The sequence below is a fragment of the Olea europaea genome, unplaced genomic scaffold, assembly GCF_002742605.1.
Source record: "Olea europaea var. sylvestris unplaced genomic scaffold, O_europaea_v1 scaffold376, whole genome shotgun sequence".
Lineage (NCBI taxonomy): Eukaryota > Viridiplantae > Streptophyta > Magnoliopsida > Lamiales > Oleaceae > Olea > Olea europaea.
This window is the reverse complement of record NW_019256967.1, coordinates 232,343-253,489: the sequence shown is the minus strand read 5'-3', so window position 1 is coordinate 253,489 and position 21,147 is coordinate 232,343. Positions and strand designations below refer to the sequence as shown.

Here is a 21,147-nt window from a genome sequence, read left to right as displayed (position 1 = left end):
GGGAGTTGATAGAATGGGTAGCTAGAAGTGAGCACTAATTTCTCTTTTTTGCTCTTGTTGAATGAACTGTAGCTTGTAAATTATAGTTTCAAAACAGCTTCTAGCCCCTCGATTTGAGCAGCATCTTTATATCCGAGGGTCAACTTTGAATTCCTAAAGAGATAAAGTTATCTTACCACAATTTTTTAAATTATGTTGAGTATTTTATCTTCCAAAAGTTGACTTGTTTGAGTCATACGCTACTCTGATTGCAAATTTTTAATTGAAACTATCTATTGAGATTCCTCTTAATTAAAGGTGAATAGCCAACATTGGAAGCAAATGGAGAGCCCTCTCCCATCTCATCACCTATTGGGTAGGCACTCCTAACAGTAGGATAGGTTGTCTTTGCTCCACTCCTAGGTCATAAAATACCTCCAGAAATCTGCTACTCTTTTAGAATTGGTTTTCAATTAATTTTCATCAATGTATCATCAATAAGGACATGTTTGATGTAGATTTTTTGAGAATAAATTTTGTAAAAAGTATTTTAAATATTAAAAATAGTTATGAGTCCACTATTAAAATATTTTATTACAAAAATGTGGTTCAAAATGAATTTGAAGAAAAACAAATTTTAAGAATCTATAACAAACATGGCTAAACTTGTTTTATTGTGAATTTGTTTGTTTATCATAGACTTTTTTTTGTTTGATTGCTTGTAGTGTTACGATAAAAAAAGTACCAATGCAACATCAAAAGAAAGAGCAATCAGCTATATGTTTAACTCACGTCATGGAGATCCCTTCACATAGTAGGTGGAATCGAACGATCGTCAACTATCAGATCCGCTGTTTTCAATATTCAATCCAACCGACAAGCACAAATCCTTGGCGAGGAATATAACCCACACTATCCCCACTTTACTTATGATTGCAACCAATAACCATAAAAATATAAACTAAAGTTCAATTAAACATAAAATCAGAGAGAACTAGAAAATAAATTTAGATATGATGTAAATGCACACTTAAAAAATAATATTAAATATCTTAATGAAATATAGAAATTGTGAGCATTATATTTCCTATTATATTTTTACATAAAATGTAAAATGACGTAACATAGCTCTTGTAGTTTTGATCTATGAAGCATCATTTTATCTTTTTATGCAATCATCAAAAGTTAAAAGAGGATGTTGAATGACAATAGTAGTATCAATGAAAATAGTCAAAAGAAGCCTCATTGACATGGCACAATAGTAAAGTAGGAGGGTTTTCTACAGTGTATCGAAAATTCTAATCCACGCGACAGTTAAAAGACAACATTTATGTTGGAAGACATATGTCTTGTGGAGGCAAAGTTATAGTGTGTTTTGTCGCTCCTCCGAGGATTTGTCCATTTGTCGTAAAGGGAGGTTCACAAGAAGAAAAATTGCATCCCGAATATTTGACCTAAGTATGTATAAAATATGATCGTATTTGAATTTACCTTGATGGCTAATCAAGGGGGAAGACTGTCACTCCCTAGAATTAATTGGGCAAAACTCGGACACCTAAGTCACAAAAAAAAAAAAAAAAAACCAAAAAAAAAAAAAAAAAAAAAAAAAGTCAAAAGAAAGAAAAATAGATAAAGAACATAAAAGAGACCAACATAGGAAAATGAAACCATTTGACAGAGTAAAAATGAACATTCAAGAAGATGAAGGACCAAATGGCAAAACCGCCTTATAACCCTATAAATTTCAGAGAAGACATTGCGGTGGAAATGACTATTGTGTCAGTAACTCCGCCCTCTCCCCTCTCTACAAGGGTTTCGATTTCAATCGAATTCTACACACAATAAACCATATATATAAGTAGATACACTTTTGTCTCTCTAATTTCCCTCTTTGTACAGTCCAAACCCTTTCGATGTGCTTGCATCCAACGCCCCCCCTTTATCTCCACCAGGTCAGCCCCCCTTTTGTACACACATACTTTGGCTTTATATTAGTGTTTTTTGAAGTATTAATTATTTGGTTTTCAATTTTGATTCACGGGTTCATCTGTAGTAATGAAATTTGATGTTATTTGTTTATAAAAATGAGATTCTGATACTGATTCTTGGTTGGCTTTTGTGTTTTTGTTTTTATTGCAGTAAACAAGAGTTGCGGAGGTTAAAATGGCTAGTGTAAGATCAAGCTTGCCATCCAGGCTACGCCAACTGCTCTCTAGTGAAGGAGCTATCGGTCCCTCTGTTAAACTCGACTCTGAGCCTGTATTATTTCTCTTAGTATCTCTCCCTAGCTTTATGAATACGTGTATGTACGCATTTATGTATGAGTGTAGTTTCCAATTGACGTTTGTTCTGTAGTAATTATTAGCGGGCGAATAGGCCCATTACTATTCCCTGAATTTTTGGGGTTCGATAATTAAAATAATAAAGAAAATATGTTTTATAGATTGGCTTTCAGTTTTGTCCAGGAGCACGTTTTTCTATTCACTTAATCATTTTTTTTTTTGGATTTTTTTTTTTAAAATTATTTATGAATGATGGGGGTTGGAGGGAAGGGGAAATGGGTGTGCGCAGGGTTGGATAAAAAATTTAAACACGAATGGTTGTATTGCATAATAATTGTGATATCTGATAAATATTAATTTATATTTAACGGTTAATAATATTTTCTGTTTTTATGTCGGAAATAAATAAATAAATTTGTTTAAATGTGCTGTGATTCACGCTTGACGAGAGGTTTCATATGCTTATTTTCATGTTTGCATTGATTGGTTTAGGTATGGGTGGTAGATGCTCTTTATGTTGTATTTGGTTCCTCTGGTCAATTAAATGGAAATCTGAAATCTCTCTTCTTGTTAATACTTCTTATATAGTTATGAATTTATGTTGAGTCAAATTAACACTTCATGCCTCGAGACATATTTGGGCCAAATGGGTACTGATTGGAGGCATTGGACCCTCTTTCTACTTTATAATTGTTAAGTATTTTATTTGAATGGGGATGTATTTCGTTCTGTTTTGATTTCAAATTCTACCTGGAGGAGTTAATTGATAACTCATTGAAGTTTTTCTTGAAAGTGTAATTGCGTCTAGCTTTCTATTTTATCTGTAAAGTAACTACCATGATATGAAGGCAAGAAGCTACTTGGAATTGTTAAGTATTTTATTTGAATGGGGATGTATTTGGTTCTGTTTTGATTTCAAATTCTGCCTGGAGGAGTTAATTGATAACTCACTGAAGTTTTTCTTGAAACTGTAATTGCGTCTAGCTTTCTATTTTATCTGTAAAGTAACTACCATGATATGAAGGCAAGAAGCTACTTGGAAACATTCTCCCTTGAATTTTTGAACGTAAGAAATGAATAAAATGTGAAGACTAATACAGTGCTGCCTTAGCAACGAAACTGAATATGGATATGGCCGATAAAATATCTCCTCATTGAATCTGGGGGAGGAAAATTTAGGAGAACAAGAAAATGATTAAGAGGGGGTTGAATAAGGAGACAAGATAATCATATTTAATTTGTCTCTACCTGATGGCCATATAAAAGAATTAAAACATCAATCTTTTCTTCCAACATATTAAAATTTGAAAGACATTTTGAGAAAAACCAAATATAATTTTGTCTACAAATGCCCGTTTTAGGTTTTTATTTTTATTTTTTTATATGTGGCTAAAAAACTAAAAGCATGTTTGAAAAGTGTTTATGAACCATTTGAATTATAAATAGATAGAAATAAGTGGTTGATAAGTATGTAGTACTTTTGTGTCTTGAAATGAGTGGATAAAAGTGCTTGAGTTTTTAAAAATTGTTTATAAACATGAGTCAAAAATAGGTTAAAGTATATAAAAGCGGAAAACTTCAAATAAAAAATGGGACGAAATTTTTGATTGATATATTCATGTTTTTTCGGAGGTGGGATGGTCGGGGGAGTGACTGGAATTCTTATTTAAAAATCCTGGTTTATTGTAATAAACAAATTGTTCATATAGCAATTGATGAGTTCACGATACATTCAGCTTCTTTGATAGCAATGTACTCAGAAGAATCTTTGACCTGATGGTATTAACTTTTAGTCCATTGATTTCCAAATATACTAGTATGTAAGGCATTAAAATATATGTATATCATCTTTTTTGAACTGGCGAGACACCGTTGCTTCTTCATACGCGTATTTTATTATATTGCGTTTTATGGGTTATGTTGGCTATATTTAGTCCTTGTTTGAGCCACATTATTTGCGTAAGAATGCATTTTTGAATAGTATATTCATGGAAAATGTTCGATAAAAAAATAAGGAAAAATTTTGGATTTGCGTATAATATTATTTTATTTAAGAATGTGTGGTTGAAATGATGTCAAATCATTGTTTGAGAATTTAATTTTTTTTGAAAGAATGTGGCTCAAACAGGGCATTAATTGACTTTGCTTTTTATTTCTAACATGATAATTGGCTGCGAATTCATTTGATTTTATGTTTCTTGTATTTGAATTCACAACAATTCATCTCTGTCCAATGGTATTTCATCTTATCAATCCATTAGCTGTACTTACTGTCTTCATTATGATCTTGACGATCACATTTACAACAATAATTTCGAGTAAGCTTTTGTACTCTATTAGTGGGATGACATAGTGATCTAGCTGAAATTAATTTGTCAGGTTTAAGCATTGATATCAAACTTCTGTAATTATTAAAATATCAAGCTGTACGATTTTTGTTATCTCCTCTGAGATCTGACTTGGAGATAAGATGGCCTTTTACCATTTTTATGTAATCTGTCCTTTTCTTGCCTAGTCCATGAACCTTGACTGTGTTTTTCTTTCACAGCCTCCGAGAATAAAGGCATTTATTGACAAGGTGATTCAATGTCCATTACAAGACATAGCAATACCTCTATCTGGTTTTCGTTGGGAGTTTGGCAAGGTGGTGATTAGTCCTGATTATAGTTACTTTTATCCTGTGGTTCATTGGCTTTCTACTGATATTTTGCTTCGTTCCAGGGGAACTTCCATCACTGGAGACCATTATTTATGCATTTTGACACATATTTCAAGACACATTTATCCAACAGAAACGATCTTCTCCTGTCCGATAATCTTTTAGGTGATGTTTGCCCATTCCCAAAACAACCAGTTCTGCAAATTCTGCGAGTGATGCAATTCATTCTAGAAAATTGCCACAATAAGGGTTCTTTTAGTGGCTTAGAGGTAAGCTAAACACTGAAAATATGATTAATTTTACTGTAGTTGGATAAAGTTTTTTTTTTTTTTTTTTTTTTTTTTTTTTTTTTTTTTTTTTGGCTAGGCCCACCGCCTTCGAATCCACCATCACCTCACCAACATAAGTATCACTGCTTCCTGCAATCACCATCATGAGCACCACGATGCTCTAACGTCACCACACCACCACTGTACAACGCACCACCCACAGCACACCAGCACCACTACTTCCTTTATTTCCATTTACATCACCCCCACAAAAAAATCCACAATCACCACCTAAAAAACGCAATAAAACATATCGAAAGATCGCACCACCACCACGAAATTCAACAACTACCATAGTCGCCACCACAAACTAGCTGCAAAACTAAGAGTCGCCATTCATAGCAAGCGATGGGCGCTTCTCAATGATGATGGCGATAGGAAGAGGGTATAGAGAGAGAACAACAGATTGAAAAATAAAAAGGGAGTCAACGACGACTGTGAACAGCAGATCGCCATGCTGCTGTGAATGATGACCCATTCAAATACGGCCCAAAGCAGCAGATCGAAAATCAACAGTTTCACCTCTACGTGCCCACGTCAGCATCGATGCATTTAACCATTGTAAAGACGCATTTTCTTCATCGCCTTTGCAATGGTTAAATGCGTCATCGAGAAGAGAGAAGAAAGGGACAGGAATCAGGTTTCAAACTTGGGTAAAATGAATATGATTTTTAATTGAATAGGGGGAATTAATAATACCTGATTTTTGTGTAAATAAACTAACCCCCCCCCCCCCCCCCCCCCCCCCTCCAATAAAAAAAAATGAGAAAGGTAAGGAGAAGACACAAAGTTCACTCTGCTTTTTTGTATCCTGATGTGTGACGAGAAACTCAATCCTGCATTAAGTTATCTGTCCTAATTTTCTTCTCTCTCTTCAGCATTTCAGGCTCTTGCTTGCATCAACAGATCCTGAAATTGTTGTTGCAGCTTTGGAGACACTATCTGCCCTAGTGAAGATAATTCCGTCCAAGCTACATGCAAATGGAAAGCTGGTTGGCTGTGGGTCTGTGAACAGCCATCTCCTTTCTCTTGCACAGGGATGGGGTACAAAAGAAGAAGGCCTGGGTTTGTATTCATGTGTCACCCTACATGAGAGGACCCCAGAGGAAGGTCTAAATCTCTTTCCGGTTGGTGTGCAAAGTGATCAGGACAAGTTACAGTATCGCATTGGGTCAGCACTTTACTTTGAACTGCATGGTGCCAATTCTCACAGCATTTCAGAACCTAATGATGACACACTTTCTTCTGGGATGAGTGTGATTAATCTCCCCGATCTTCACTTACGGAAAGAGGATGACCTGTCACTAATGAAGTTGTGCATTGATCAGTATAATGTACCTGCAGAGCATAGGTTCTCATTGTTGACCAGAATCAGATATGCACATGCCCTCCGTTCTCCCAGAATATGCAGGATTTACAGCAAGATTTGTCTTCTCTCTTTCATTGTGCTTGTACAGTCTGGTGATTCACATGATGAACTTGTTTCTTTTTTTGCAAATGAGCCAGAATATTCAAATGAATTAATCAGAATTGTGAGGTCTGAAGAAATCATTTCTGGAAGCATAAGAACATTTGCAATGACAGCTCTGGGAGCATTGTTAGCTGCATATTCGGCATCTCATGAACGTGCACGTATATTAAGTGGATCAAGCATCAGTTTTGCCGGTGGTAATCGCACGATCCTCTTAAATGTACTGCAAAGAGCAATCCTGTCATTGAAAAACTCCAGTGATCTGTCATCTCTTGCCTTTGTTGAAGCACTTCTACAGTTTTACATGCTACATGTAATGTCTTCTTCAAGTACTGGAAGCATCATTCGGGGGTCGGGGATGGTGCCGACCTTTTTACCGCTTTTGGAAGATTCAGATCTTAAACACGTGCATCTTGTGTATTTAGCTGTGAAGACTCTGCAGAAGCTCATGGATTACAGCAATACAGCAGTAACGCTTTTCAAAGATTTGGGTGGAGTAGAGCTTTTGGTTTACAGATTGCAGATTGAAGTGCAAAGAGTGATTGACTTGGCTGAGGCAGAGAACAATACTATGACAATTGGTGAATGTAATAAATACAGTGATGATCAGTTCTATGCTCAGAAGAGACTCATCAGGGCGCTGTTGAAGGCACTTGGTTCTGCGACATATGCTGCAGCAAATTCTAGTAGATCACAGAATTCTTATGACGTTTCTTTGACTCCCACTTTGTTAATGATTTTCAGTAACATGGAAAAGTTTGGAGGTGAGATTTATTCCTCAGCTGTAACTCTTATGAGTGAAATGATTCACAAAGACCCAACCTGTTTTAATGTCTTGCATGAATTGGGTCTTCCTGCTGCATTTTTATCATCAGTGTCGGCTGGTATACTTCCATCTTCAAAAGCCATTACATGCATTCTCAATGGCCTCGGTGCAATTTGCCTCAATGCTAAGGGCTTAGAGGCAGTGAGAGAAACTTCGGCTTTACGCTTCCTCATAGATATATTCACCGACAAAAGGTATGTGATGGCAATGAATGAGGGTATTGTTCCTTTGGCGAATGCTCTGGAAGAGCTATTACGGCACGTATCTGCATTGAGAGGTAGTGGTGTTGATCTTATCATTGAAATTGTTAATAAGATTGCATTGCTTGGAGAGAGTACTTGTTCTGGGTCAGCAGCGAAAGAGAATGAAAACAACACAATGGTAATGGATTCCATGGATTCTGAGGACAGAAAAAATTTAGGCACTTGCTCCCGCTCCCCTGATGAGAAAAATTTGTTGGTTGAAGGCATCAGTGATGAGCAGTTTATGCAGCTGTGTATCTTTCATGTGATGGTGCTTGTTCACAGGACAATAGTAAATTCTGAAACATGTCGGTTATTTGTGGAGAAGTCGGGTATTGAAGCTTTATTCAAACTTCTGTTACGCCCAAGTATTACTCAATCAACTGATGGAATGTCCATAGCATTGCATAGCACCTTGGTATTTAAGAGTTTTACTCAGCATCATTCCGTTCCTTTGGCTCGTGCCTTCTGTTCTACACTCAGAGATCATCTGAAGAGAACATTGACAGCGTTCAGTGCGGTCTCTGCTTCCTTTCTTCTGGAACCTAAGACCACTCCAGACAGCACTGTATTTTCATCCCTCTCTCTTGTTGAATTCCTATTATTTTTAGCTGCCTCAAAGGATAATCGCTGGGTAACTGCATTGCTCACAGAATTTGGTAATGGCAGTAAGGATGTTCTGGAAGATATGGGTTTTATTCAGCGTGAAGTTCTATGGCAAATTGCTCAACTCGAAGATGCTAAGGTTGATACAGAGGTAGACTTTACTGGTACTGGTGAGAATTCACCATCGCCAGAACTGTCTCCAAATGATACTGAAGAGCACAGGTTGAATACCGTCAGGCGGTTTCTTGATCCTTCACTTAGAAGGCGGACTTCTGGATGGAGCTTTGAATCCCAGTTTTTCGATCTTATAAATCTTTATCGTGATCTCTCTCAACAACGACAGAATATAGATGGACCTTCAAGTTCGTGGCTGGGAGCCAGTCACGAATCACCTCTGTCCACTTCATCTGATGGAACTGAAATGTGTGCCAGAAAGGATAACGACAAGCAGAAATCTTACTATCACTCGTGTTGTGATATGGTAAGATCATTATCCATTCACATAACCCATTTATTTCAAGAGTTGGGAAAGGTGATGCTACTTCCGTCTCGTCGTCGGGATGATATGCTAAATGTGTCTGCTCCTTCAAAATCAGTGGCTTCTACCTTTGCTTCGATAGCTTTAGACCACATGAATTTTGGGGGTCATGCCAACCCTTCTGGATCAGAGATATCTGTTTCAACCAAGTGTCGCTACTTCGGCAAGGTTATTAATTTCATTGATGGCATGCTTCTGGACAAACCTGATTCATGTAATCCTGTTCTACTAAATTTCTTGTATGGACAAGGGGTAATACAATCAGTCTTGACAACATTTGAAGCTACAAGCCAGTTACTTTTTGCCGTCAACAGAACTCCTGCATCTCCCATGGAGACTGATGAGGGGAGGCAAGATCAAATAGATGAAACAGATAGCTTATGGATATATGGACCCTTGGCTAGCTATGGTAAACTTATGGACCACTTGGTGACTTCATCTTTTATATTATCTCCCTTTACAAAGCATTTGCTCACCCAGCCTCTAGTTAGTGGGGGTGCACCATTTCCTCGGGATGCAGAAACGTTTGTGAAGATTCTTCACTCCATGGTGCTGAAGGCTCTGCTTCCTGTTTGGACCCACCCACAATTCCCAGAATGCAGTTATGAGTTTATTGCCAGAGTTGTTAACATCGTGAGGCACATCTTCTCTGGTGTAGAAGTGAAAAATGTTAATAATAATGCTGGCCGGGTGGCTGGGCCACCACCGAATGAGTCAACAATTTCAATGATTGTAGAGATGGGGTTTTCCAGGTCTCGAGCTGAAGAGGCCCTGAGGCAGGTTGGTTCAGATAGTGTAGAGCTTGCAATGGAATGGTTGTTTTCACATCCTGAGGAAATCCCTGAAGATGATGAACTTGCACGTGCACTAGCAATGTCCCTTGGGAACGCTGGATCAAACTTAAAGGAAGATGCTGCAAGTGAAAACAGTCAGACCATTGAAGAGGAACTGGTGCAACTCCCTCCAGTTGATGAGCTATTGGCTACTTGTAGGAAACTTCTTCAAATGAAAGACTCCTTGGCATTCCCTGTTAGAGATCTTCTGATGATGATTTGCTCACAAAATGAAGGTCAGCAAAGACCAAGAGTCATTTCATTTATCATTGAACAAGTGAAGCTTTGTGGTGGCATATCCGACAGCGGAAACAGGAACATGCTTTCTTCTTCATTTCATGTTCTTGCCCTAATTCTTAATGAAGATTCAGCTGCACGAGAATTAGCTTCCAAGAGTGGTTTGGTCAAAGTTGCATCTGATCTGCTCTCACTGTGGAATTCTAGTTCACATGATGGAGAAACATCTCAAGTTCCGAAATGGGTGACTTCAGCTCTTATTGCCCTTGATCGGCTTTCAGAAGTGGATATAAAGTTAAATGCTGATATATTAGAACTGTTGAAGAAGAATGATGTTGGCAGCCAACCATCTCTTGTCATTGACGATGACAAGCAGAACAAATTGCGGACAACTTTGGGGATATTGCCAAAGCATTTGGATATACAGGAGCAAAATCGGCTTGTTGAAATAATTTGTGGTTGCATGAGGAAACAACTACCTTCAGAAACAATGCATGCTGCATTGCAGCTCTGTTCTACTCTTACGAGAAATCACTCGGTTGCTGTTAGTTTTCTGGAAGCCGGGGGATTACGCTTACTTCTTTCCTTGCCAACAACTTGCTTGTTTGTTGGCTTTGACAATGTTGCTGCTATCATAATACGACACATCCTCGAAGATTCCCAAACCCTGCAGCAAGCTATGGAGTCTGAGATACGGCATAGTGTTGCCACTGCTAATAACAGACAGTCCACTGGAAGGCTAACACCCCGCAATTTTCTGTCTAATTTAATTTCAGTCATTCAACGGGATCCAGTGATTTTTATGCAAGCTGCTAAGTCCGTGTGCCATGTTGAAATGGTGGGTGATAGGCCGTATATTGTCTTGCTGAAAGACCGTGACAAGGATAAATGTAAAGAGAGAGGGAGGGAGAAAGAGAAAAATGAGGAGAAAGATAAACAGCAAATTAATGATGGGAAGAGTGGTGTTGGCAGTGGGCATGGAAAGCACCCTGATACAAATTTTAAGAATTTCAAGATCCATCGTAAACCTCCTCAGAGTTTTGTAAGTGTGATTGATCTTTTGTTGGATTCAGTAATATCTTTTCTACCTCCTTTGAAGGATCAATCTGTGATCAAAATTAGCTCATCAACCGATATGGATATTGATGTTTCTACAAGCAAGGGAAAAGGAAAAGGTATTGTGCCTGCATCTGAAGAGAATGAAGCCAACAGTCAAGATTCTTATGCATCCATGGCTAAGATTGTATTTATATTGAAGCTCCTGACGGATATTCTTTTGATGTATGCATCATCTATTCATATTTTAATCCGGAAGGATGCTGAAGTTTGCAGTTACCGTGGTATTCCTCAACGGGGTGCCGCAGATTGCAGCAGTGGTGGAATTTTTCAACACGTTCTTTATAAATTCTTACCATATTCTGAAAATTCTAAGGAGGAGAGAAAAATGGATGTGGACTGGCGGCATAAACTGGCCAGCAGAGCCAACCAGTTCCTGGTAGCATCATGTGTTCGCTCCAGTGAGGCAAGGAAAAGAATCTTCACAGAGATCAACAATGCTTTCAATGATTTTGTTGATTCTTCTAGTGGTTTTAGGGCACCAGGAGTTGATATTCAGGCTCTTGCTTGCCTGCTTAATGATGTACTAGCTGCTCGATCGCCGACAGGTTCATCCATATCTGCAGAGGCTTCTGTTACTTTTATAGAGGCTGGTCTGGTTCAATCATTTACTAGAACACTTCGTGTGATAGACCTGGATCATGCCGATTCGCCCAAGGTTGTGACAGGGCTTCTTAAAGTTCTGGAGTCTGTGACCAAGGAACATATCCATGCGTTCGAGTTGAACACTGGAAGAGGGGAGCGTTTGACAAAACCTACTGATAACAGTCAGCCTAGGGAAGATAATGCTGGTGGTAGCATGTCGCAATCCATGGAAACTACAAACCAAGCTAATGAAAATTCAGGGCCAAATAACAGCAGAGAATCTTCTAGCGCAAACCAGATTTATGGTGGGTCTGAGGCTGTCACAGATGATATGGAGCACGACCAGGATATTGATGGCAGCTTTGCGGCTGCTGAAGATGATTACATGCATGAAAATTCCGAGAACATCAGAAATCTTGAAAATAGCCTTGATACTGTAGGCATAAGATTTGAAATTCGACCTAATGTAGAAGTGGATCTTGATGATGAGGATGACGATGAGATGTCAGGGGATGAAGGGGATCAAGTTGATGAAGATGAAGATGGTGATGATGAACAACACAATGACCTCGAAGATGATGAACCACATCATCTGCCACATGTTGATACAGATCATGATGACCATGAAAATGATGAAGACGAGTTTGATGAGGAGATAATGGAGGAAGAGGATGATGACGATGAGGATGACGAGGATGCTGTTATACTCAGGCTGGGGGAGGAAATGAATGGGATAAATGTGTTTGACCATATAGAGCTTTTTGGCAGAGATAGCTTTAGCAGTGAAACTCTCCACGTAATGCCCGTTGAAATTTTTGGATCCAGACGCCAGGGTCGTAGTACATCCATCTATAATCTCATGGGCAGAAATGTTGATAGCTCTGCACCTTCCCAGCATCCGCTTTTGGTGGAACCGCCATCCTCAGTTGATGCAGATCCTCCAAGACACACAGGTTTGCTTCCTATTAATTGTCTTCTTTACTCAGTATATACTTTTATCAACTTGTGTAAATGTTTGTGCGCTGCTAAATTTCTGAAAGTTGCATCCAGTCTTTAGAACAGCCAATTTTTACTCATGGCATCTGTTTTTCCTTTTCCTCCCTCTTTACAGAGAATGTCCGCAATGCTAACTTGGACAGGAACTTGGAAGGTCCCTCATCTCAGTTAAATTCATTTTTTCGGACACTGCGAAATGGACGTCAAGGACACCGATTTAATTTGTGGACCAATGAAAACCAGCTAAGTGGTGGATCAAATTTGTCTGCCATTCCCCCAGGTCTTGAGGATTTTCTTGTATCCAGCATGACACGCCCAATCCCTGAGAAATCTTCCAATGATGACACAACAATTGACTCACAAAACAAAGGTGAAGTTGGTGAGTCCCCTGATTCAGCCGTAATGATGTCTGAAACACCAGTTGAGAACCATGGCAATGTTGATAGTGGTTATCCACCTGTTCCCTCTGCAGAAATATTGGACAACTCTAGGAGTGACAATACCACGGCCGTTGCAAATGAATCTGTCCATGGTGCAGAAACATCAAGCCAACAACCTCAATCTGTTGAAATGCAGTATGACCATAGTGACGTTGTGCGGGATGTTGAAGCAGTGAGCCAAGAGAGTAGCGGAAGTGGGGCGACTTTAGGGGAGAGCCTACGAAGTCTTGATGTTGAAATTGGAAGTGCTGATGGTCATGATGACAGTGTAGAAAGACAAGGTGGTGGTGATACTCGAATGAGGAGACCAAGTGTATCATTTGGAAATAATACTCCAATGGGCGGGAGAGATGCATCACTTCGTAGTGTCACTGAAGTTTCTGAAGATCCGATCCAAGAAGCAGAACAAGGTGGTGCATCTGAGGAGCAACATCGTAATGATGATGCTGATTCTAGATCAATTGATCCTGCATTTCTAGATGCACTTCCTGTGGAGTTGCGGGCTGAAGTTCTTTCTGCTCAGCAGAATCAAGCACTGCAGCCTCAAAATACTGAGCCACAAAACACTGGTGATATTGATCCAGAATTTCTTGCGGCACTTCCCCCTGATATCCGGGAAGAAGTTCTGACGCAACAACGGGCACAAAGACTGCACCAGTCACAAGAATTAGAGGGTCAACCTGTTGAGATGGACACAGTCTCAATAATTGCTACTTTTCCTTCCGACATTCGAGAAGAGGTATTTTATCAGTTGTGACTTGTGGCTTTTCTATTTCTTATATTTCTTTCAATTTACCTGAGTAATCAGATGTGGTTTTAATGTCTGCTGATTGTACTCTCTCTCTCTCAGGTTCTTTTAACTTCATCTGATGCTATTCTTGCAAATCTGACGCCTGCTCTTGTTGCGGAAGCAAACATGTTACGCGAAAGGTTTGCACGCAGATATAACCAAACACTCTTTGGTATGCATCCTAGAAACCGCAGGGGTGAATCTTCTAGACGAGGTGATGGTTCGGATAGAGCAGGGGGACTCCTTGCTCGTCGATCAATGGGGAGTAAGCTGGTTGAGGCGGATGGGTCACCTTTAGTTGACACAGAAGGTTTGAAATCATTGATTAGGTTGCTTCGTGTAGTTCAGGTATCTGTATGGAATGTTTGAATACTTTGATGATGTTCATTGTAGATTTAAAAGTATTAATTCTTGTAATTTCTTACAGCCACTTTATAAAAGCGAACAGAGACTTCTCTTGAATCTATGTGCTCATGTTGAAACCAGAACTGATTTGGTCAAAATCCTGATGGACTTATTGTTGATTGATAAAAGAAAATCATCGAATTATCTGAATGCTGCGGAGGCCCCTTATAGATTGTATGCTTGCCAGAGTCATGTCATGTATTCTCGTCCTCAGAATGTTGAAGGTAAGGATTCTTTTCTTATTTTTTAATAAATTTTGGGCAAATGTTTGGTTACTTTTGCATGCGAAATACTAAGCTCAAGTGAGATGGAAGCTGGAGTTTTAAAAATTTAATAAATTACTTAACTGTTTAATTTTAGTAGTTTTAATCATTTTTGGGCAAATGTTGCATATACTAAAATTTGCTACTTCTGTGAATATAAAATCTGGTTCTCGTAGAATGTAAGGCTCAGCAGGGTCCTCATGAAGAATGTTTTAAGAATGCAGATTCTTTTTCAGTATGCTAATATTGAACATAACTTTGGTGTTAAGATTCCTGAAGCTTTATCAAGTTTCAGCGGGGGCTAGTAGAAGGTCAGAAAGTGGAAGATAAATTTATGCAGCTTCATACATGATTTCAAGCATCTAGACATCTTTGTTTTTTCAACGTCCTGATCTTTGATATCCTGTTCTGAAGAAAAATAGATATGCGCTTTCATTTATCTTATTTCTCTTAATAGGTGTTCCACCTTTGGTCTCTCGCCGTGTTCTGGAGACTCTCACGTATTTGGCTCGTAATCATCCTTTGGTTGCGAAGTTATTGCTTGAGCTTCAATTGCCACAACCATCTCTTATGGAGTCACCAAGCTCTGGTCGAGGCAAAGCAGTTATGGTGGTTGATGAGGAACACCAAGATGGACATGCATCACTCGCATTGCTTTTAAGCCTCTTGAGTCAATCACTTTATTTAAGAAGTATAGCCCATTTGGAACAGGTAATAGCTTACAAACAATTATTAGTATTTGCCACTAAATTTGTCTGTTGGGACAGTTTCTAATTGTGCTTTCGATCTATGTTTCAGCTGCTAAATTTATTAGACGTCATCATTGGCAGTGTTGAAAGCAAATTAAATTCGTCTGATGACCCAGGGGCATCTTCAACAGAACACATTTCAGGTCCTCCGACCTCCACACCAGATGCTGTGGCTAATACTGGCACTGGATCTACTTTGGCAGAGGGTGATGTTACTAATAAAGCCTTGGTATCTGGTGCAGATAGAGGGCATGATACTCTCAGTGTTCTGCTTAATCTGCCGCTAACAGAACTTCGACTTCTGTGCTCACTTCTTTCACATGAAAGGTAAGATGTAATATCTAAGCTTTCCTTTTACAACATTAGATGGTAATGCAGGAAACTATTATACACCGTTTAGATAGAAAATTATAAATGGTTTATAAATTTAGTCAAAGTCAAAGACTAATTTCAACCACTGTCATAATTGCTACTCATTATTATCCACACATCTCATGGGGTCCACTACTATTCCTCTTTATAAAGAATTTATAAATTTGACAAACGGAGGCTTAACATCTAGCTGTGTTTGTGCGAATGGGCTGATTGTCAATCTGAAACGAAATTGATTGTCACTGTTGATAGCTGATACAGTGCTGCTCAGCTCCACTTTCTCAGCTGGAGTCCATGACAGGACATGCTGCTATTCAATGGGTCATAATATGATAAATATTGAAATGTTTCTACGAACTTTGTAGATTGAGATTTGCTGAAGTTTCTGGATGTTACGCTCTCAATTGTGTGTGTATGTGTATCTGTCTTATGGGTGTGTGTGGGGTATATATGTATATAGGCAATATAATGGGCATGGATGATCTCCTTTTGAAAGTCATTGTAAGAGGCATCAATAGTTTTGTGCCTTGTACATCGTAAGTGATTGTTCTAGTTGTACACTGCTTGCCTGTGTTTGCCAAGTACTGTAGTACTCACTGAATTTTGACTAGGAAACAGGAGTGCTCATGCTAGAGTGATGAATGTCTAATATAACGTCCTATTAATGAAATGTATTATTGTACTTGTTTCCTTGGTAACTGTGTAATTGTGATGATTTTTTCTCGTGCACTGTTATATAGGTATTGATTTCTGTAATCCTGTGTCCTTGTTTCTCCAGTCTATCAGATAATGCTTATACTCTTGTGGCGGAGGTACTACGAAAACTGGTGTCTATTGCACCTGTTCATTGCCATCTATTCATCACTGAGCTTGCTGGTTCACTTCAAAGCCTCACCAAGTGTGCGACTGAAGAGTTGCAAGTTTTTGGGGAAGTAGAGAAAGCACTCCTAACTAGTACTACTTCTCATGGACCTCCAGTGTTCAGGGTGTTGCAAGCCTTGAGCTCTCTTGTGGTTTTGCTCAGTGACAAGGACAAAAATAAAAAGATTCTCCCTGAGGAGGAGCAAGCTGCTGCCATCTCTGTGGTGGGGGACATTAATGTGACTCTAGAACCATTGTGGCAAGAGCTGAGCAACTGCATAAGCAAAATTGAGAGCCATTCAGATACATTTTCTGAGCAGTCACCTTCAACATCTGTTACAGTTATTTCTAAACCGCAGGGAGTGATGCCTTCACTTCCTGCTGGTGCTCAGAATATTTTGCCATACATTGAATCCTTTTTCGTAACTTGTGAGAAGTTGCATCCTGGTCAGTCAGGGTCAGGACACGATTTTGGTATCAATGCAGTTTCTGATGTTGAAGAGGCTGCTGCATCTGTTTGTCATCAAAGGACTCCCGGTCTTGTTATGAAAGGTGATGAGAAAAATGTTGCTTTCATAAGGTTCTCAGAGAAGCACAGGAAACTTCTTAATGTTTTTATCCGGCAAAACCCAGGGTTACTTGAGAAGACTTTTTCACTCATGCTTAAAGTTCCTCGCTTCATTGATTTTGATAACAAAAGGGCTCACTTTAGATCCAAGATCAAGCATCAATATGATCATCATCACAGCCCTCTGAGAATATCTGTGAGAAGAGCTTACATTCTTGAAGATTCATATAATCAACTTCGCATGAGGTCGGCACAGGATTTGAAGGGAAGGTTGACTGTTCATTTCCAAGGGGAGGAAGGAATTGACGCTGGTGGACTTACCAGGGAATGGTATCAGTTACTATCCAGGGTAATTTTTGATAAGGGAGCGCTATTATTCACAACAGTTGGGAATGAATCAACATTTCAGCCAAATCCCAACTCTGCATACCAAACAGAGCACCTCTCATACTTCAAATTTGTTGGCCGAGTTGTGAGTAATAATCATTATCTGGCTGTTTTATTGAACTGTGTATAATGTTGTGTCTAATGTTATGAGTATTTCACAGGTTGGAAAGGCACTCCTTGATGGACAACTTCTTGATGTTCATTTCACTCGGTCCTTCTACAAGCATATCCTTGGGGTTAAAGTGACTTATCATGACATTGAAGCTATCGACCCTGATTACTTTAAAAATTTGAAATGGATGCTTGAGGTTGGTTACTTCTGAAATCCCTTCTTTTTCTTGTTCTACGTGCAGAAACCTTTTATCTTTCTTGTGACATTTATAATATTGATCATTAATCCAAATCTTTTACTTATTGCAGAATGATATAAGCGATGTTTTAGACCTAACTTTCAGCATTGATGCTGATGAGGAAAAGCTGATACTCTACGAACGTACTGAAGTATGTACTTTTCACCTTTTTATGCCTATGACGTTTTTTCTATATATGTTTGCCAAATATTTGCGTTGTATTATTTAGGTGACTGACTATGAACTGATACCCGGTGGTCGAAATATCCGAGTAACTGAGGAAAACAAACATCAGTATGTTGATTTAGTTGCTGAGCATCGGTTGACAACTGCAATTCGTCCTCAGATAAATGCCTTTTTGGAAGGTTTCAATGAATTAATTTCTCGAGAGTTGATATCTATTTTCAATGATAAGGAACTGGAACTCCTTATAAGTGGGCTTCCAGATATTGATTGTAAGTTTTCTACTGATTTTTTCCTTTGTTCTTTGGCAAATCTATTAATCTCTTCATGACCCCCTTCCCCCTTCGATTTTTTATGCTTATTAGAGTTAACAACTAATACAATTAAAAATCTCTTTCAGTGGATGATCTGAGGGCAAATACGGAGTACTCTGGGTATACTGCCGCTGCTCCTGTCATTCAGTGGTTCTGGGAGGTTGTTCAAGGATTCAGCAAAGAAGATAAGGCTCGTCTCTTACAATTTGTCACTGGAACCTCAAAGGTATATGAACCTTTTGCTGTTGTCATTTGGCCTTTATTCAGTGCCAAAAACTCGTTTGGGTTCTCATAATGTTGGTTCACCTTCATCTTCCCCATCCCTAAATCCCCTTTGTGAGAATCAATAATTTAGTTTGCTTCAGAACATGTAATCTTCGTATTAGTAGTACAGAGAGATTTCCTTTTTTAAATTGGGTAAGAACTACACTTGGCTCTATTCTTTTAGATTGTTCCTTCATGTCAAAGGGTAAATATATTTGGTTTCCTCACGAGACCCCAACGGTGATTGGCAAAACATCTGTTGATTCTTTTACGCAGTCAGATCTAAATTTCTCATGAAAATACTTTTCTTTTTCTCTGATTTGTCTCCCTTAGTGTTCTTAGTAAACATGCTTTCACACGTGGTAGAGATTATTTTACGTATCTGGTGATGCGGAGAAAAGTGCCACTGCCACCCTTTATTTATTTTCGAAAAAGGTTTAGTTTGTCATGTGATCATTGTGATGGTACTGAGAAAAATGTTGTTATTCCTCAGGTGCCTTTAGAAGGATTTAGTGCGCTTCAAGGCATTTCAGGATGTCAAAAATTTCAGATTCACAAGGCATATGTCAGTGGGGATCACTTGCCTTCGGCTCATACATGGTAATCTTCTTTTGCAACTAGTACGCTCTACACGCTTGAGAGCATGTTTGGCTAAAAAAGTAACCACTACCTTCCTGTCAAAAAGCAATTTATTTTGAAGTCTTGACCTGTGCAAATCTTAGGCACCTACCTCTTCACTTGTAAGTTAAGCTTAGCCGAACATGTTCTCAAGCTGGGAATGCATAGGCACTACTGGGCAAAATGTAACTGATGTTAACTTACTGCCTGCAGTTTCAATCAGTTAGATCTTCCAGAATATCCTTCCAAACAACATCTGGAGGAGAGGCTGCTTGTTGCTATCCACGAAGGCAACGAAGGATTTGGGTTTGGCTGAGAACCAGCCACCGTGCAGATGAGAACTACTTTGTATAGATAAAATCTTGTCAGGAAAGAAACAGTATTTATTTATAAGATGATTCTTGAGGTGGTTTTAGTATCTGAATCTGAATTGACAAAAGCGTTGATAAACTAACTGTATAGTCCAATATTTGCCGTTGCAAAATTTTCCGACAGATTCTCTTTTTGGTCTCCTCCCTTGGCGTCCAAGTTCTAATTTTCCGAATTTCCTGTGGTCGTTTCTGGGATGACAACACTGCTTTCTTCACATATCGTATGGGGAGCCAAATTAGACGATATTCATTTTTATCACATTTATGAAATAAGAGTACTTTGTTCAGAGAGATATTTGGAAAATGGACTGCTGTGCAATGCATTATTTGATCAAGTTTCTGGTGCTGAGTTCAAGTGGGTGTCGTTCGCAGACGTTCAGACGTAGAAAAGAAAAATTGGAATAATAGTGAAGGTTGATGGAATCTACTCTCTCACACGGCTTGACGAGGAAGGAAAAGAGAGGACACCAATCTTTTTCTTGGTGTATTAATAGTCACTTCTGTACAAATCATGATCCAAATATAGAAAATGAAATTTCAGGAGCTAAAACAGCGTACTGATTTTTCCCCTTGGATAGAAGAGGGGATGGTTGCGAACTTGCAATGGGAAAAATCAAACCGCTTTTGGTTCAAATCTGTTAATGTTATGATACATACCTTTGTAGAATCCAAATCAATCATACATAAAAAAGTGTGTGTGGACTTGAGTAATTTTAGCTATGTTCATATCTTTTTAAAATTAATTCTCATACTTATTTTCAAACACATTCACATAATAAAATATTGGCTTATTAGCATAAATCGTCACTACGTTTTGCCTTTAGTTTGCAAAATGTCCAAACGTTTCAAATTTTTGCATTTTCATCTTTATTTTCATGTTTCATTGTGCGTCAATTTTTGTCTAATTTCTCAATAAAAATATGTGAAATGACGAATATACACTTTTATTTAAATAAAACAAAAAAGAAAAAAAAAGAATTAATTGCATCCATACTCCCAAACCTTTTTAAAAAGTGCAAATGGCTCCCAAATATATTATTAAAAAATTCAAAAAAAAAATTTCTTTTTCTCTCTCTCCCTCTCTTCCTCCACCTCCACCACCACCACCACCACCACCACCACCAAACAATTTCCAACAATATACTTCAAATCGTGTTTAACATACTAAACGAGTGATTTGATACATGTGGAGAAATAAATTAAGTGACGATTAAATGAAATCATAATCCCAATTACTTTATCTTCTTGATTTTTCCGAATTTTTAGATTTGTTCTTTTTGTAGAGTTTTTAATTATTTTTATTATTTTCAAGATTTTATTTTTTGTTAAATTGTTAGAATTAAATTGACTACTGTGTAATTAAGTAAACATTCCTCAAAAGATCGACTAGGACCATAATCCGCTTATTACTTGAACGCAACTTGCACACTTGCGATTTATAAATTTAGGAAATAGAATGCTATATATGTTGGAAATGCAAAACGATCATTTTGCTACTTCCAACATATTGGTG

At 38.3% G+C, this 21,147-nt stretch overlaps 1 protein-coding gene across 2 annotated transcripts; it reads left to right on the top strand.

The window, feature by feature from the left end:
- The first annotated feature begins 1,738 nt into the window (after window positions 1-1,738).
- Window positions 1,739-19,778, top strand: LOC111386889 (E3 ubiquitin-protein ligase UPL2-like). 2 transcript variants are annotated; one of them, XM_023011381.1, is made up of 18 exons: window positions 1,739-1,931; window positions 2,119-2,238; window positions 4,810-4,905; window positions 4,983-5,189; window positions 6,128-12,656; window positions 12,815-13,078; window positions 13,172-13,878; window positions 13,990-14,277; window positions 14,357-14,558; window positions 15,055-15,308; window positions 15,396-15,673; window positions 16,497-17,619; window positions 17,696-17,842; window positions 17,955-18,035; window positions 18,114-18,339; window positions 18,468-18,607; window positions 19,139-19,245; window positions 19,477-19,778. In XM_023011381.1, exons 2-18 carry the CDS (start codon window positions 2,143-2,145, stop codon window positions 19,577-19,579), a joined length of 10,848 nt encoding a protein of 3,615 aa, XP_022867149.1. In that variant the 5' UTR covers window positions 1,739-1,931; window positions 2,119-2,142; the 3' UTR covers window positions 19,580-19,778. The 2 variants fall into 2 exon arrangements, with proteins under 2 accessions (XP_022867149.1, XP_022867148.1); XM_023011380.1 differs by having other exon boundaries at window positions 12,815-13,878.
- The last annotated feature ends 1,369 nt before the right edge of the window (window positions 19,779-21,147 follow it).

Excerpts from the sequence above, each read along its gene's own strand:
- LOC111386889 (XM_023011380.1), top strand. The coding sequence starts at position 2,143 with ATGGCTAGTGTAAGATCAAGCTTGCCATCCAGGCTACGCCAACTGCTC. Across the intron at positions 15,674-16,496 it reads TCACTTCTTTCACATGAAAG|TCTATCAGATAATGCTTATA; the intron begins GTAAGATGTAAT and ends TTGTTTCTCCAG. Across the intron at positions 17,843-17,954 it reads ATTTGAAATGGATGCTTGAG|AATGATATAAGCGATGTTTT; the intron begins GTTGGTTACTTC and ends TACTTATTGCAG.